The following is a 13901-nucleotide window of genomic DNA, read 5'->3' on the forward strand; positions in this document are numbered from 1 at the left end:
AACCACCACCATACTGCTGGTCATGAGTATAAACATAGGAGGGCCAAGCAGTATAGCACACAGTACATTCCCCCAGACTGGTCAGGCACAAAAGCTACTGTTTCCAATCAGTTTTCCAGATCACCTGGCTCTGAATTAGCCTGTCACACACACAAATTTCCCCACTAGATCAGGTACCATACAGAAAGTGGAATCCAATCCATCATGTGCTCTGTATATAGACATTCACAGCTACAACTACAGGACAAGCTGCATTTTAATCCTACTGCTAATTAAGCAGCGACCTAAAAATGCCATGCAGAGTGGCGCTTCAAACATCTGAAGGGTCTTCCTTTCATGCTCACTGAATTATTATGACATGTCAAAGAAATAACTGTCATCCTGATGATAATGCCAAGAATTGTTGCCCTCCCTCCAGTTTACCAGGTACTTGCCATTTCTTCCACACAGAAAGGCAGTGCTATGGGCTCCTGGGTACACCAGTGGCCATTTGAAGCACCAGATTATTTCTCTGACCTTGTAACAGGCATGACTGACACTCAATAAGAGAGTGCTTCATCCATTTCCTCCTGCCTTTGTAGTCCCCATCTAGTCCCAAAGCTAGAAGTCACACCACATCCATTCCGCAGAGCTGAGGCTGTCTTTGAAAACAAACAATAAATAAATGTCATCCTCTTTTCCCAACTGTTTATATTTCTTTGGGATGCAGGTGTTTGCAATGGCACCCCCAGCCTCTGTGACATCCTCGGCACACTACTTGAACATGGTATGAGGAAGTTCACTGCAAAGGGCTAAGCAGAACGTGAGGATTTTGAGACACACCAGTGAATCCTGATGCCTTGGCTAAAACACCTCCAAAGAGGCCAATTTGCAGAGCATACTGGACACCTGCATGGTGAAAAATCAAGTCCCAAAAGGTTTCAAAGGGCTGGTTAATGATGGACTGCAACTTTGCCGCATTAGTCACTATGGAAGAATCTTGGCCAGAGATGCCAGCGAGGTCCTTTCCTTCCCCAGTGGGATATGCAGTAAGGAGCTGGACTTCTCTTTACTCCTGCCACACTTTCTGAAGACAGGCATTAATTGTGATGTGATAGGGTGGCTGCAGCAAGACACAAGCACAGCTGTGCACCTCAACACTGTGCAGAGCAAGGAGTCCTACTTGGGTTGCTGCTCACAGGGAGCTCTCCAGCCAATAAGCACTATGCAGAAGAAATGACCCAGAGAATAGAAGTTATATACAAGACATTTACAAAGCAATTATTCAAGTGACTTGCTCATTAAGTATGGAGGAGGACAACAGTGAAAGTGCATGAGGAGGATGAGAAGGGAGGATTCTCTCTCCAAACTGGAGAGCTGCCTCCTCTGTTTCAGCAGTTTGCAGCATTAAACCCCCATCTAGTAACAGACATGTTCCAAGCAAAGCACTTATGGGTAGAAATCTTGCATTGTTTCTTCTCCTTTCAAGGTATAACAACGTTCACAAGATGAAATTGAACAAGAAAGCTTCATGCCTTAGATGCCCTTTATCAGCACTACACATACATGCCAAGAGTTATTACCCTAATCAAAAATGTCAACAACAAATTAGCCCTGTTTAAAAATCAACAGCCACAAAGGCAGAAATCCAATCCATGCATTCTCTAGTTACAGTCCACACGATACATTCTGCAAGTCTCCTGTGAGCTTGTATTGTGGATGCACACATCACCTCTTGTCACTTAAAACCAGTTCAGCATTCGCTGGACAAATGTTTTCATTGCTGCCAATTTTATGACATTTACATTCTCCATGCCACAGAAAGGAAAGTGATAGAATCAATGAGAATGAGTATGAGGTTTTATCCTCTCTCACCCCTGCACACCTACACTCTCAAACAAAAGGCACTCAAACTGCATGCCTGTTCACTCTAAAATCATTCCTTAGGAAACTGCAAGCTGTTGCTTCCAGGTTAGACTTTGCCATGAAAAAGGAGAAAAAAATAGCTGCTAAGACAGTTCTGTGTGTTTAAAGCACATCTTACACTCTATGAAATGTGGAAAACCAACTGATGTATCTAGTGCTGCCTACGAGCTGTAAAATACTGAGAAATAGCCTGTCTGGGGCTTGACTAAAGGATCGTCCTTCTTGGGTGGAGTGATGCCATATAAAAGGCCACTGCTGTTGCATTTGGAAAGATGCTTTTTTAAGAGCCTAATATAACAAACTGTGCCTGCAGTTCACGCGTTCTGAACTTCCTATGTCCTGTTGTAAAAAGGAGTGTTTGAAGCCACACAGCATAATTTATTTCCAGGAAAAGTGCCTCTTCCTACTGTTTGCTTTCCTCAATAATTCATACTATTCAGCACAACACAATCATCCTCATACCACTTAATGGCAGTATCACAACTGGGTGATTATGTGAGTTGTTAAAAATAAAATAGAATATAGCTTCAGAAATTTAGAATTTCCTCAAAAGCAACATATTTCAACTACCTCCAATTATAATTCTAATTATATATATGCAAAAGCTCTATCCCTAAAAGTGTTCAAGGCCAGGCTGGATGAGGCTTTGAGCAGCCTGGTCTAGTGGAAGGTGTCCCTGCCCATGGCAGGGGGTTGGAACTAGATCATCTTTAAGGTCCTTTCCAACCAAACTATGCTGTGATTCTATACACAGGCCTGGGGGAAACATGTTCAAGTCAATCCCCAGGAACCATTACCAGTTCCATGTTCACAGTGGGTTTGTTGGGAAACTGCAAGCAGAGACTGATTAGAGAACTTTGTCAAGATGGTTCTAGTTTTACTGGATTAGATACATAAGTAGATCACTTTAGATCTAGTTTATTCAGTGTTTGGGGTTCTCAAGGATAGACACAAGGCATCTGCAAGACAAATTTCAAAGCACCCAGTAATTAAATGCCCAAAGAGTGAAGTTCATGTTGCTTAACCTAACAGTGGTATTCATAAATCCAGATTGAACTGCTTAGCTTTTAAGGAATAAACCAAAAGTCATAAAAATATGGTAACATCTTAGCATTTAATGCACAAAATGATTTGAAGTATTTTGTTTTGCAGTTTGGCAGAAGACAAACAACTCAGTCACCCAAAGGAATCCTTCTGGATTATCATTTTATCCAAAAAAATCCCAGCCACAAAATGCCTTTGGCTAATTCTGACATACTCTTTTCCATGCAAACCAACAATATTAATCTGACACATAGTTCAAATTCTGACAACAGGAGAAGAAATAAAAAGCAAACGAAACTTCAAAGAACATGAAATAAGATTTTTCAGAAGTCTTCAGTACTGAGCTAATGAGAATTTTATCGTTAACTTTCCTGGGAAAAGGATTAGGTCTAATACAAACACTTTGGATATCTCTAGCAGTGAGCAATGAAAGCAGGAGGAATACGAGATGATGTACAACCTGCAGGTAGAACTAGTGAATGCCTAATAGGGTATTTTCCCATATTTCCCATACAGCATCTGCCAATGTATTACCTAAATTAATAACTCTGCAGTCTCAAACTGTTTGGTTCATTTTCTGCCTCTTATCAGGAGCACAGGGAAGACTGACAGAGTAGACTGAAGCATGTACATGGCCTGAACATTTTAGCATAAGATAGGTATTAAAAACCTGTCACTCTTCTACTATGCTTTTGAGAAATACATACATTTAAAGGAGAGAAAGTTTTGTACTATTTCCAAAATGACTACTAACATCTTTCCTAACGAAGCTTCCACAACACAACTCAAGGAGGAATAGCTTGTAGCTCACTATGATCTCCTTCCATGTAAGAGCATATCTGATCTCTGATAAGGCTAGTAGAACCTCACTTTCATTTCTGCAATGTGACTAATGGTGCCTCTGAAATGCTCAGCTGTGAAGTTTGGCTTACCAACTGTATTATTTACACTAAAGAACAATTTCCAGATCATTTCAGATTTTCCATGTTCCATTACTCTGCTGACAAAAATCCCTTCACAACAAGATGTATCCAACGTTTAGGTTTTAGAAGCAGAGCAGAAGTGTGAATACAAGAATTGATTTTATTTTCAAATGGTTTTGCAGATGACAGTTCCCAGTCCTGTTTGAAGTAAGTGACAAAAAGCCTAATGACTATGGGAGAGGCAGAGAAGCTTAACAACTTCAGTGGGGTTTGGATCATTAACAGTAATTGAATGCAGGACTCTGGGCCAAGTTTTGCCCTCAAATCAGACCAATTAGAGACTGAGACATTCAACTAGAGAGACATTTTCAGCTTGCCTGCATTAGTTACTAATGGCATGTTTTTTTCGCTTCAATCCAATGCACTCCAGAGGAAAACATGCACTTATTAACCATTTCATCTGAAGATTAGGAAACAAAATGATGTTGACAAAAATGTTATATTGCATGGCTTCGGGTGTTACCTTGAATGCAGCGATGCAGTGTAGGCTGAGCAACATCATCACCAGCACCAGGAACACTGTAGCTAAGTTCCTCACGTCCCAGATGGACTCAACCAAAGGGATGCTGCCCACCTGCCAGTCATAGCACAGGGTGATGGGTGCCAGCAGAAGCCAAGCATTGAAGGCCAGAAGGTAGGAGTAAGTTAAAAACCTGCAAACAAAAACCGGTAATGTAATACATGGAATAGCTGCCAACACAAAACAGCTCCCTTTGGCAATTACCACACACAACATGTGAGGAGGAAAAAACCAACCAACCAACCAACTAACCAACACCACCCTGCACACACAGGCAATACCACACCTCTGTCAATAAAGAGATGCTAGCATAGGCAAGGGGCACTTCAACAGGCCATTTAAAGAAATAACAAAAGATCAGTAATATTTACATGGTTTCTATGCAGCAGCTTTTGAAAAACTAACAGAACTCCTATTTGAATGTTAGATTTCTGATGTGTCTTTCTGCCAGCTTCAATGATAAATGAATAATAACTAAGCAGGTACATATACATATTCAACTTCTACACAGTTCACTGCATCACTGCTGCAATACAAAATAGCCTTCTAGTTAAACCCTCTGAGTTTAACTTACAATTTTGGATTACTTGTATGTGCATAACACTGAGCAGTTAAAGTCAGACCCTTCTCTGTTTCCTCTTCACAAACCAAGGCACATTTTACATATCACCAAAACTGGCAAATATTCAAAACAACAACAACAAAAAAGCAAAAAAGTATTTTATCATTCTATCCTGCATAGGATTTTCTTCCATCTGAGCCTGTTTTGGCAGTTGTTATCACACCCAGTTGCCATGGTACCTTAGCAGGTTTATTAAAACGATAACAAGGGATGACAGAGATGTCAAATCATGTAGACAGAGGATTCTTTCACTTGCTACTTACAAACTTGCCTCTTTGGGGTCAAAATGCAGCCCCTTACAACAGCACTTACAACATGATATTATATTTGTGGAAGAACAGTAAGACACTGAAGCTCAGTGTGACTCCACACAGGATTACAGGATGGAAGTTCTCAGATGGGTGTTGGGTCTTAAATTTCTGTGAAAATATTTTTAAATAACTACAAACAGTTAGGATATCACTTTCTCTTCTCATCCAAAAAACAATGTCTCCAGCAGCACAGTGACCCAAAAGCAGGGAGGCTTACAGAGCTGGAATAATGTTTCATTGTAAACAATCAGAGGCACATTCTCATTTTCCCACAAATCTTTCTAAGCTCCCAATTTTGATGGAAAGTGGAACATTCCCACATTTTTAAGGTTTTCAGCCATTTGGTAGACTTCTCTTCTATCCCTCCATTTTCCTCACTTTCCCCACCCTGAGGTACTAAAAAAGGGGAAAAGTGAGAGAAAATCCATCTTCTCTTAACAGCAGCAGCAATTATAAAAGCCAGTTTCTATTTAAGAAAGCATCCCTCAAAAACATAACATAATTTTGCTCAACCCCTTCTTAAAATTTTGATAGTTCAGTCTTTCTAAAGAAACAAATGTGTTTTCTAGTCACCAAATCCAATCTCTTCTGGCCCACGGTACAGAGAAACACTACAGCACAAAATCTGTTGGGGCTTAACCACGCCAAGGCACTCAGTCATGATGTTATGTGTGGCCTGACCCACCTCTGCTCAGCCACAGTAAAACAGACTTCTCTATCAGCCTCAACACAGCAGCTGAGAAAGGATTGCCAGCACTTATTTACAGCTACTTACTTAAAAGACAAACTGAGATTCATTTCTAGTTTTACTTTTAAAAGTAAAAGCATGTCCATTTAGATCAATCTGAATAATGTCATGGCATGTTGTTACTACAGGTGTGTATATTAGACAAGATTTTCCAAAGCACTGAGTTACTTTTGCACTTGCTGCTTTAGGATAGCCTAGTTTTTGGAGGGAGTGTCCTGACAATATTAATATTTTCAATAAGCATTCACAACATTCATGGAAGTTTGAATGCAAACCACAATGCACACCAGAAACCCTCCCCTACTGACTCACACTGGGCTGCTGGGTAGGAAGGAATGAGGCAAGATTTGGGAGCTTTGCAAACTGCAGCAGTGCAGTTAAAGACAGACTAATTGCTTTTCTGTATCTTCACTGATAAAGCAGGACCCGATAAATCCTTATGCAGAACAAATTAAATATGCATAGTTTGCTGCCATAACAAATTGAGTCAGTTTAACAAATTTTAAGAGGAATTCATGGTAGCCAGATCAGTGTGTACTGATGCATTTCTCTGGAAGGTTAGGACAAACTGCTGTTGAAGATGAGAAGACATGCTCTTGGGACACACACCAATCAGGAGAGGTTTGTAAACAAGAATCTCTCTCCAAGTGCTTGTGAGGTTTCAAGTCTTCCTTGGGAGCTACGTGCACAACTCGCTGCCAGAGGAGATGGATAATCATCCCATTCCATTACGGCAATAACTAATCTTTAAATTCACTCTTCCAACAGCAGTGAAACATTTGAAAGACTGTGACAGTCATTACCATCTATGTATAGTCAACTGGTTCACCTCACCGACACTCTACCAGAGAACCCTTGGCCACATCTCATAGCTGAGCCTGAGGAGCCTCACTGAATGTGCATGGGCCACCAGCAGGCATGGAAGCAAGATCCAGAATGGCACTGCCTGATTTTAGGACACGTTTGTAAGCTGCAAGAAGCCTTGAGTGAGTTCTGATTCAAGCAGAAGTTTGGATGTGCTTTCAGCATTGATAACCTGTCCTTGAACATGATGGATGGCTGTATAAAATAAAGCACTACAAACTATCACTATTCTAGGTACTAGAACGGAAAAATAACAGGATGTTAATAATAGTTACTGACAATTCAGTGCTGCTTTTTATTTATGGCTGCCGAAAGCACATGATAATCCTTTACATCTGTGTGTCTCTCATATCACAAGCCTAACTAGGGAGGAAGCTAAATTCAGGAGAAACTTTGGAAGGAACCTCTCCCCAAAGCTGACACCTCAAGGAAATAATTTGCAAACTTTGAAAAGACCAAAGATTCATGAAATCATTCCAGGAGCTAATTACATTTCAGCAACCTACTTGCAAATGGCAACAAAAGCCTTTTAATTAGTTGACTGAGTGAATCACATTTTAAATTAATGATCTTCTCTATATTGCTTGTTTGAGTCTGCTGAAATTCCAGAGGAGAAAAATCCCTGCCTGTAACATCTCCCAGTCTCTCAGTTAATCCCATGCAAAGCACAGTATTACTGGTGAGCTGACTGGAAGAATCTGCCTATTAGCTGGCAAACAGTTTTCCCTCAGGCTAGGTAACAGCATTTGCATTGCAGCAAATTTTTTTATTTTTCAAATTGAACATGGAAATCCAAGTTTCAGCAGGTATCAAGTGTTTCTGTTCACTTCTCAGCATTTCAGAAAAACATAGCTCCTCCTGTAGGTAGCTGGTGTTGTCATGGCAATCCAGTCTGTTTAGTTTTAAATCTTTCAGTTTAAATGTACTGTTGCATGCTTTGAGATAAATACAGGACGACTCATATCTAGAACCTGTTGCAGAAAACAACTGTCTGAACTGATTGTTTCTGCTGCAATACTGAAAGCATAGGGTACTACTTAAAGCCATAAACAAATATGACTGGAAAATATTTGAGGACTTGTCTGTTACCCATTGCTATCATAGAGACCAACAAGCTTGGAATAGCCCTTGTCCTAGCTCTGCCAAACCCAGGCAATCAGAGCATGAGGATTGTGAAACTAGGCAAGAGAATAAAGGATTTATAGAAATTTCTGAAGCATTTCATTTGTTTTCTGATTTTGAAGCATTTTAAGATTTTCCCTCCAGCTCCCAGGGACTGAGATTATAAAATTCTTTCTAAAACAGTGCTACATGAGTGATCACAAAACTCCAACCATGTCCCACCAAAGCTGCCTGGAAAAGTGTGGGCCAGTAATCCTGTGTTGTCTAGATGCATACAGTGGTGCAACCTACTACCTATCCAGTTCTGGGACAACCCATCCCATTCCTGACAGAAAACCCTACCCCCAAAGACCCAAGCGGGGTACCCACCTGCAAGTGGAAGACTTTGCTGCACTTAGGGATTTTAGCAAGGCATTCTCCTGGTTGGGAAAAAAATGGACCTATCTAGAGGACAGGTGATAACAGTGCACTTAGCTAGTACTTAGGAAACTAAGGGGGTGTACAAGAAGGTGGGGAACTGAAACAAAAGCAGAAAGATAGTTGTTGCCCTTTCAGAAGTCACAGACCTTGGTTCCACTCTCTGAGTGCTCTTTACACTGCCAGGCACTCAGGCAAGTTTTGGTTCACTCTAAGGGTAAGAAGAGCTTTATTATTAGGGAAAAGAGCTTCCCACTTGTATTAACAGCAGAACTGATGTCAGCTAAAGGCTCTCTTTATCCTCTACAAAGCCCTAAAACCAAGTGTGTTTGACGAGTCCCTTCACAATAATGTCCTCCTAGGACACATGTGGTTGCAATTATAACCAGGTGGTGGTATTTAAGGATATTGTCTTAAAACTGTATATATTTACACTTCCCCTGGGGAACTGTCAGTCCAGTCATACCTTCCCACATGAGTTTATTTTCCTGTTCTGTATATTGTCAGCCTAAACATTTTCTTTTCAGAGCCCTAGAAGAAAAAAATTCACACTCTGTCTATCCAACTCATTCAGTGATGGTGGAGTAAGACTACACAAACAAGCAACCGACAAATTCCATTTAACATCCAAATGTGAGTATCAGCTAGACAGAAAATACTCTGGAAAAAGTGCTTATGTATTCCCTTTCATCAAACCTTTTGTGTCTAGGGGAAAAGAGTTACCAGTCAGTAGAGGACAGGAGTAGGAAAGGCAAAGATACAGATAAACATACAGCTGCAGCTTGATGAATAGCAGGGTAACTCCTCTGGAAGGTGGCTCTGTGTGCACCAGGGGCACAGTGGGAAAGGCAGACTACGTTGGCCTCTATAGGTACACAGCCTGAAGAGCTTTAATCTGGTTACTGTCTCTCTCTCAGATGCTTCAATTCTGTGGCTAAGAATCTGAAAAATATCAAATTACTGAAGAGTAAAGACTTTCAAAGAGCCTGTGAATTTCCAGTGAAACCCAAGCCTGCTGTCAGAGTCTCAGTGCTGGAAAATCTGGGATTGATCTCATCCTGTTTTTCCTCCCTGTGTGCTGTGAGTGAGGGCATGCCTTGTAATCAAACCTGATCCTCAGCTCGTCACCAACAGCAGCACACTCCTGAAGTCACACAGCCCAAAATCCCCAGTGGGCAACTGCTTCAGAAGAAGATCACTGTGGCAGCAGCAGATGGAGGGAGAGTCACTGAGATATCAGTGACTGACCCCCAGGAAACTAAAAAACAGACCTCATAAATCCATTGTGATGTTTCTGGAAACGGCCCATTGTGTTCCAGAGCGTTACCTACTCCATGCTGCCTGGAGCCAAAGGGATGTCCTGGACATGCTGCTTTGCCTCAGAGACTGGCCATGATCTACCCTTCCTGCATGGAAGTATCTTGAAAAGCGAAATGCATAGCCTATATGAGTCAATGGCCTCTGTTTGTCTGCACCCCCTCTTCCTTCAGACGCTTTTCCTGCTTTTTGGCAGGAAAGGCTTGTTGCATAACCAGTACTTGCAGCAAGCACTATGACCCATTAAAACACCTATCAAACTGTTTTCCAGAGAAGCACTACCTACTAGGGTCTGTTCATCAAACCTTTCCTGGTTTAACTGAGAGAGACACTGAAATGTTTCACGTGGCTCTATGAAAGCCATTCACTTTTGGGGTGGTCTTTCCTTTGAAGCAGTGTCTTCCAGATAGGCTTTCCTCTAGCCCCCTTGAAATAAAGACTACATTTTACACTTAATATATGGACTGTCTGGCTCCTGGGTAGGAATGAGAGTGATTCTTACCAACACTGCTGTTCTCCCTTTTGATCCCTGAATGCTCAGTGCCTGCCAAGATTGCACGTAGAATTGATGTTAAGCACCTTTGGGTGCATAATCCTTGGGTGCATTGACAAAACAGGCAGAACTTAAGCACTCAGGTAGCACATGCAAGCCTAGCTGATTAAGAGATGATATATCACAGGGGTCTATTTTAATGACAAATTCTACCCTAAGGTCAGTGAAAACTCCATACCAGTGTAGTTGCTACACATGACTTCTATTGCCTTGGTAGAACTAGCTGGCACAAGGACTCCTTTTTCCAGCACAAGTCTCCTGTCTGCCTCAGTCGTTCATTCCCTTTGAAGTTACAACTGGGATGATTAAATGCATTGCTCAGAAAACAGTCACAATTCTCTGTGAAAAGGATTATGTGACAGTTTTTATGTATAAGCACTTCTTCAGCTTTCTGCGGCACTGAATTTTCATTTACCTGATTGAAAGAGCAAAGAAATACAGAAAGCCAGCTTACAGAGAGAGAGAGCAGTTCAACCACAGGACACTGTTATCTCAAGGCAGTTCTAGGAGAAGTGCATTAACTATTTAAGGAAACACCATGAATAACCTGCTTCATGTCCAGAGTGATCAGCCAACACAGGTCACAAGGCAAATGCCAGCAGAAATCAATATAACCTGACTCCCAAATACAGTTTTAAAAAGCCCATACTTCCTTAGTTTGAAATTACAGGTAGGATTTAATGTTTCACACACCTTGAGACATGCTGTACAATGGACTTTTCCCTTGTCTTACCACAGTGTTAGTAATACAATCTGTTTCTCCAGAGGCCTCCTACTTCTATCCCCTCAAGAATGGCAGAAGAAAGAAACATTGTGCAAAACATCTGAAGCATATCAGCTCAACACCCTGCTAACTCCTGAGCTGCACTTCAGTACACTGTTTACCTAAAGCTGGGTAGCTCCTGAAACCTTCCTAATTGCATTCTTCCTCAACTCCCATCTAATACCAGCAAGAATGTTTGAACAGAGGTTTGGGATTGGTTTTCCTGTTGCAAATATTGCTCAACCGTAGCAGATTTTGGGATGGAAGTTCTTTAAGGGAGGCCACTGGAGAAGGTATGTCTTTCCTGCAGTGAATAACAGCCTGTATGGACAGGCTCTAATGGCAGGGATCACAAATAGCAGGATTCCCAACACCTTCATTTCTGCATTTGCTGAGAAAGGGAATGATGGACATAACTCATCTTCTTAAACTACCATTGCCAAATAACACACTAAAGGCCATAGAAATGTGGCTTTCATGCCATGTGCCATGGTAAGTTTAGAGCTATTTGGGAATATGACTTGAAATTTTAAGGACAGGAATTTAGCGAACATACTGAACAGATGATTAGGGTTTTTTTGAAAGACTGAAGAACTGTCACTATTTCAGTATATTTAGCCTTCCAATGGCTAAATAAATAATTATCTGTCTACTTTAATTTATACACTTGTGTCATCATCACATCAGAGCTTTCCAAATCAGACACTGTGCTTCCTGGAAGCACCTTTAGCCTTGACAGGAGCTGTTGCTACACTATCACGAAGGTCCACCACGTGACATCCAGTCTGATTCTGCAGCAGATGTTGAAGAAGGACTGCTTGATCTTAACCTGCATCTCAGCTGCAATTCCGGTGTTGGAATGAGGAGCCAGCAAAGCCAGAAAGTGACACACAGGAGGACTGTTCTCATTTTCATATGAGAATTCAGAAAATTCCTCCAGAAGCTTCCAAAATGTCTTTCAGTAGCTAACCACAGCAATCACTTAGGCATATTGCCCCTTCCACCTTCACTGATCAGTCACTGATACTCCACCAACAGGCATGGTCACCCTCATTTCATACAAACTTCATCTGAAGCCTGAACTCTGAATGCTTGCATCCCATATCTCAGGAGCGGCCAGTTTTAAAGTTTAGGATTAGGCACTGGACTTTCAAGTCCTGTGCTTAGGCAATTAAACTATATTCTTTGGGCTTTGAATAAAAGCAAGTGCACGTTTTTCAGTAAGAAAGCATCTGTAATATTACTCTATAGAACCAGGAGTGTGCGTTGGAGTTCAAAAAATGCTGGTTATTTTCTGCTCTAGACAGAGCAATAAGAGGTATTTAATTAAGACAACAAAACAAGTCTTCTCAATTGCCATCTGTAGACCACTTTAGTGCAGGAAAAAATGATGTCAAGACTACACGTTTGAAAACTTTTGTTTGATTAATGGCATTGTACCTTGTCAGTAAATATGGAGAGAATGAAGCTGGATTGTCCTGCTCTGAAAACATCGGCATGGATCCTCCCATTATCCAGAGGCGGAAATACAACACGAGAATCACCTGCAAAGAAGAACATCTTGGTTAACAATGCACTACTAAGTAGAAATAAGGTCTCCAGCAAATACTTTGTTGTGATAGCTCTCCATGTTCTGCAAAGTGAGTCAACTCAGCAGTTTAGGCAAAATTCAAGTTTGCCACCGTGTGCAGGGTGACAAAGCTGCCGACCCTCAGCACAGAGAGCACACTGTGTTGTTGTGTGTCGCCCTTCCATGTATGCATTACTGATGCTGACTGGTATACCTTGGCTATGCACCACAAAGGCAGCATCCGAAGGACAAATCTGTCACTCTGCTGCAGTGTAGACTGCAGAGTTTTGCTATTGACCTCTACTTGAATACAGAGGGGAAAAACATGGCTGATGTCTTAAAAGCTCTTATCATTCCTTCATGCTGGCATAGGTGTAAGGACAAGCTCCATCGACACTTCTCCTGCTATGTAATCCCAATTCCTGGAAGGACTTCTGTGGGCTGGCACTCCTCCACCTTTCTGGTAACCACTTGTCAAGGGATAAGCAAGAGGATCTGGCTCCAAGAGCAGCACAGGTTGCTGCATACCCAGCATGCTCCCATGGAGGAGCTTGTTTTCTCCCCTGCAGCACGTGAAGTCCTGCCTGGAGCACATCAAGCAGCAGGTATTTGCAGGCAAAGCTTTTCTTATGGCTCTTACCAAGCCCTGCACTGACATTAACAGCATGTCACTGGCAAGTCAGCCTAGGGCTGGAGACTCCTCTGTATTTAGGGCAGGAAATACTTGCAGATGATTACATGGTTGTAAGGGCAACCACTATAAATCAAAAGAAAGCTTGAAGTGAAAACACAGTAATCTTGTTTCTGCCCAGCTGAAGCTTTCTAGATGAATTTCCAAGACTAACTTTGTATTAAGATCTACCATCGGGGCTTTCTGAGTCATTTCGGATACCACTACGCATTGTTCATTCTAGTCACACACACAGAAGTACATGGCCAAGTCCATTTGTACTTACATAGCTTATCACCAAAGCAGCTCTCTTCAAAAAAGGCCTTCCTGTATACAAGAAATTCTGGTTGTTATTTGCAGTCAGGTAGCTGAAATATAAGGAAACAGATATTTGTTGAAATATTTTAAACAATAAGCTGTTTTTCAAATGGAGAAAACCCTGTACATTGTTTTAACTGCTCTAAACTAGTGATGCAGTAATAATGACATCAC

At 41.4% G+C, this 13901-nt stretch overlaps 1 protein-coding gene across 1 annotated transcript in view; it reads right to left on the reverse strand.

The window, feature by feature from the left end:
- LOC103804284 (transmembrane and TPR repeat-containing protein 1-like) overlaps positions 1 to 13622 on the reverse strand; it is a gene marked incomplete at its 3' end in the record, with an annotated part of 41560 nt that extends 27938 nt beyond the window's left edge. Inside the window, exons 1-3 of the mRNA XM_009076887.1 lie at positions 13602 to 13622; positions 12610 to 12713; positions 4396 to 4585 (exon numbers count right to left, since the gene is read on the reverse strand). Of these exons, the coding sequence (XP_009075135.1) occupies positions 4396 to 4585; positions 12610 to 12713; positions 13602 to 13622 (315 nt within the window). The remainder of the gene's footprint in view (positions 1 to 4395; positions 4586 to 12609; positions 12714 to 13601) is intronic.
- Between the last annotated feature and the right edge of the window lie 279 nt (positions 13623 to 13901).

This window comes from Acanthisitta chloris, unplaced genomic scaffold, assembly GCF_000695815.1.
Source record: "Acanthisitta chloris isolate BGI_N310 unplaced genomic scaffold, ASM69581v1 scaffold2296, whole genome shotgun sequence".
Classification (NCBI taxonomy): Eukaryota; Metazoa; Chordata; class Aves; order Passeriformes; family Acanthisittidae; genus Acanthisitta; species Acanthisitta chloris.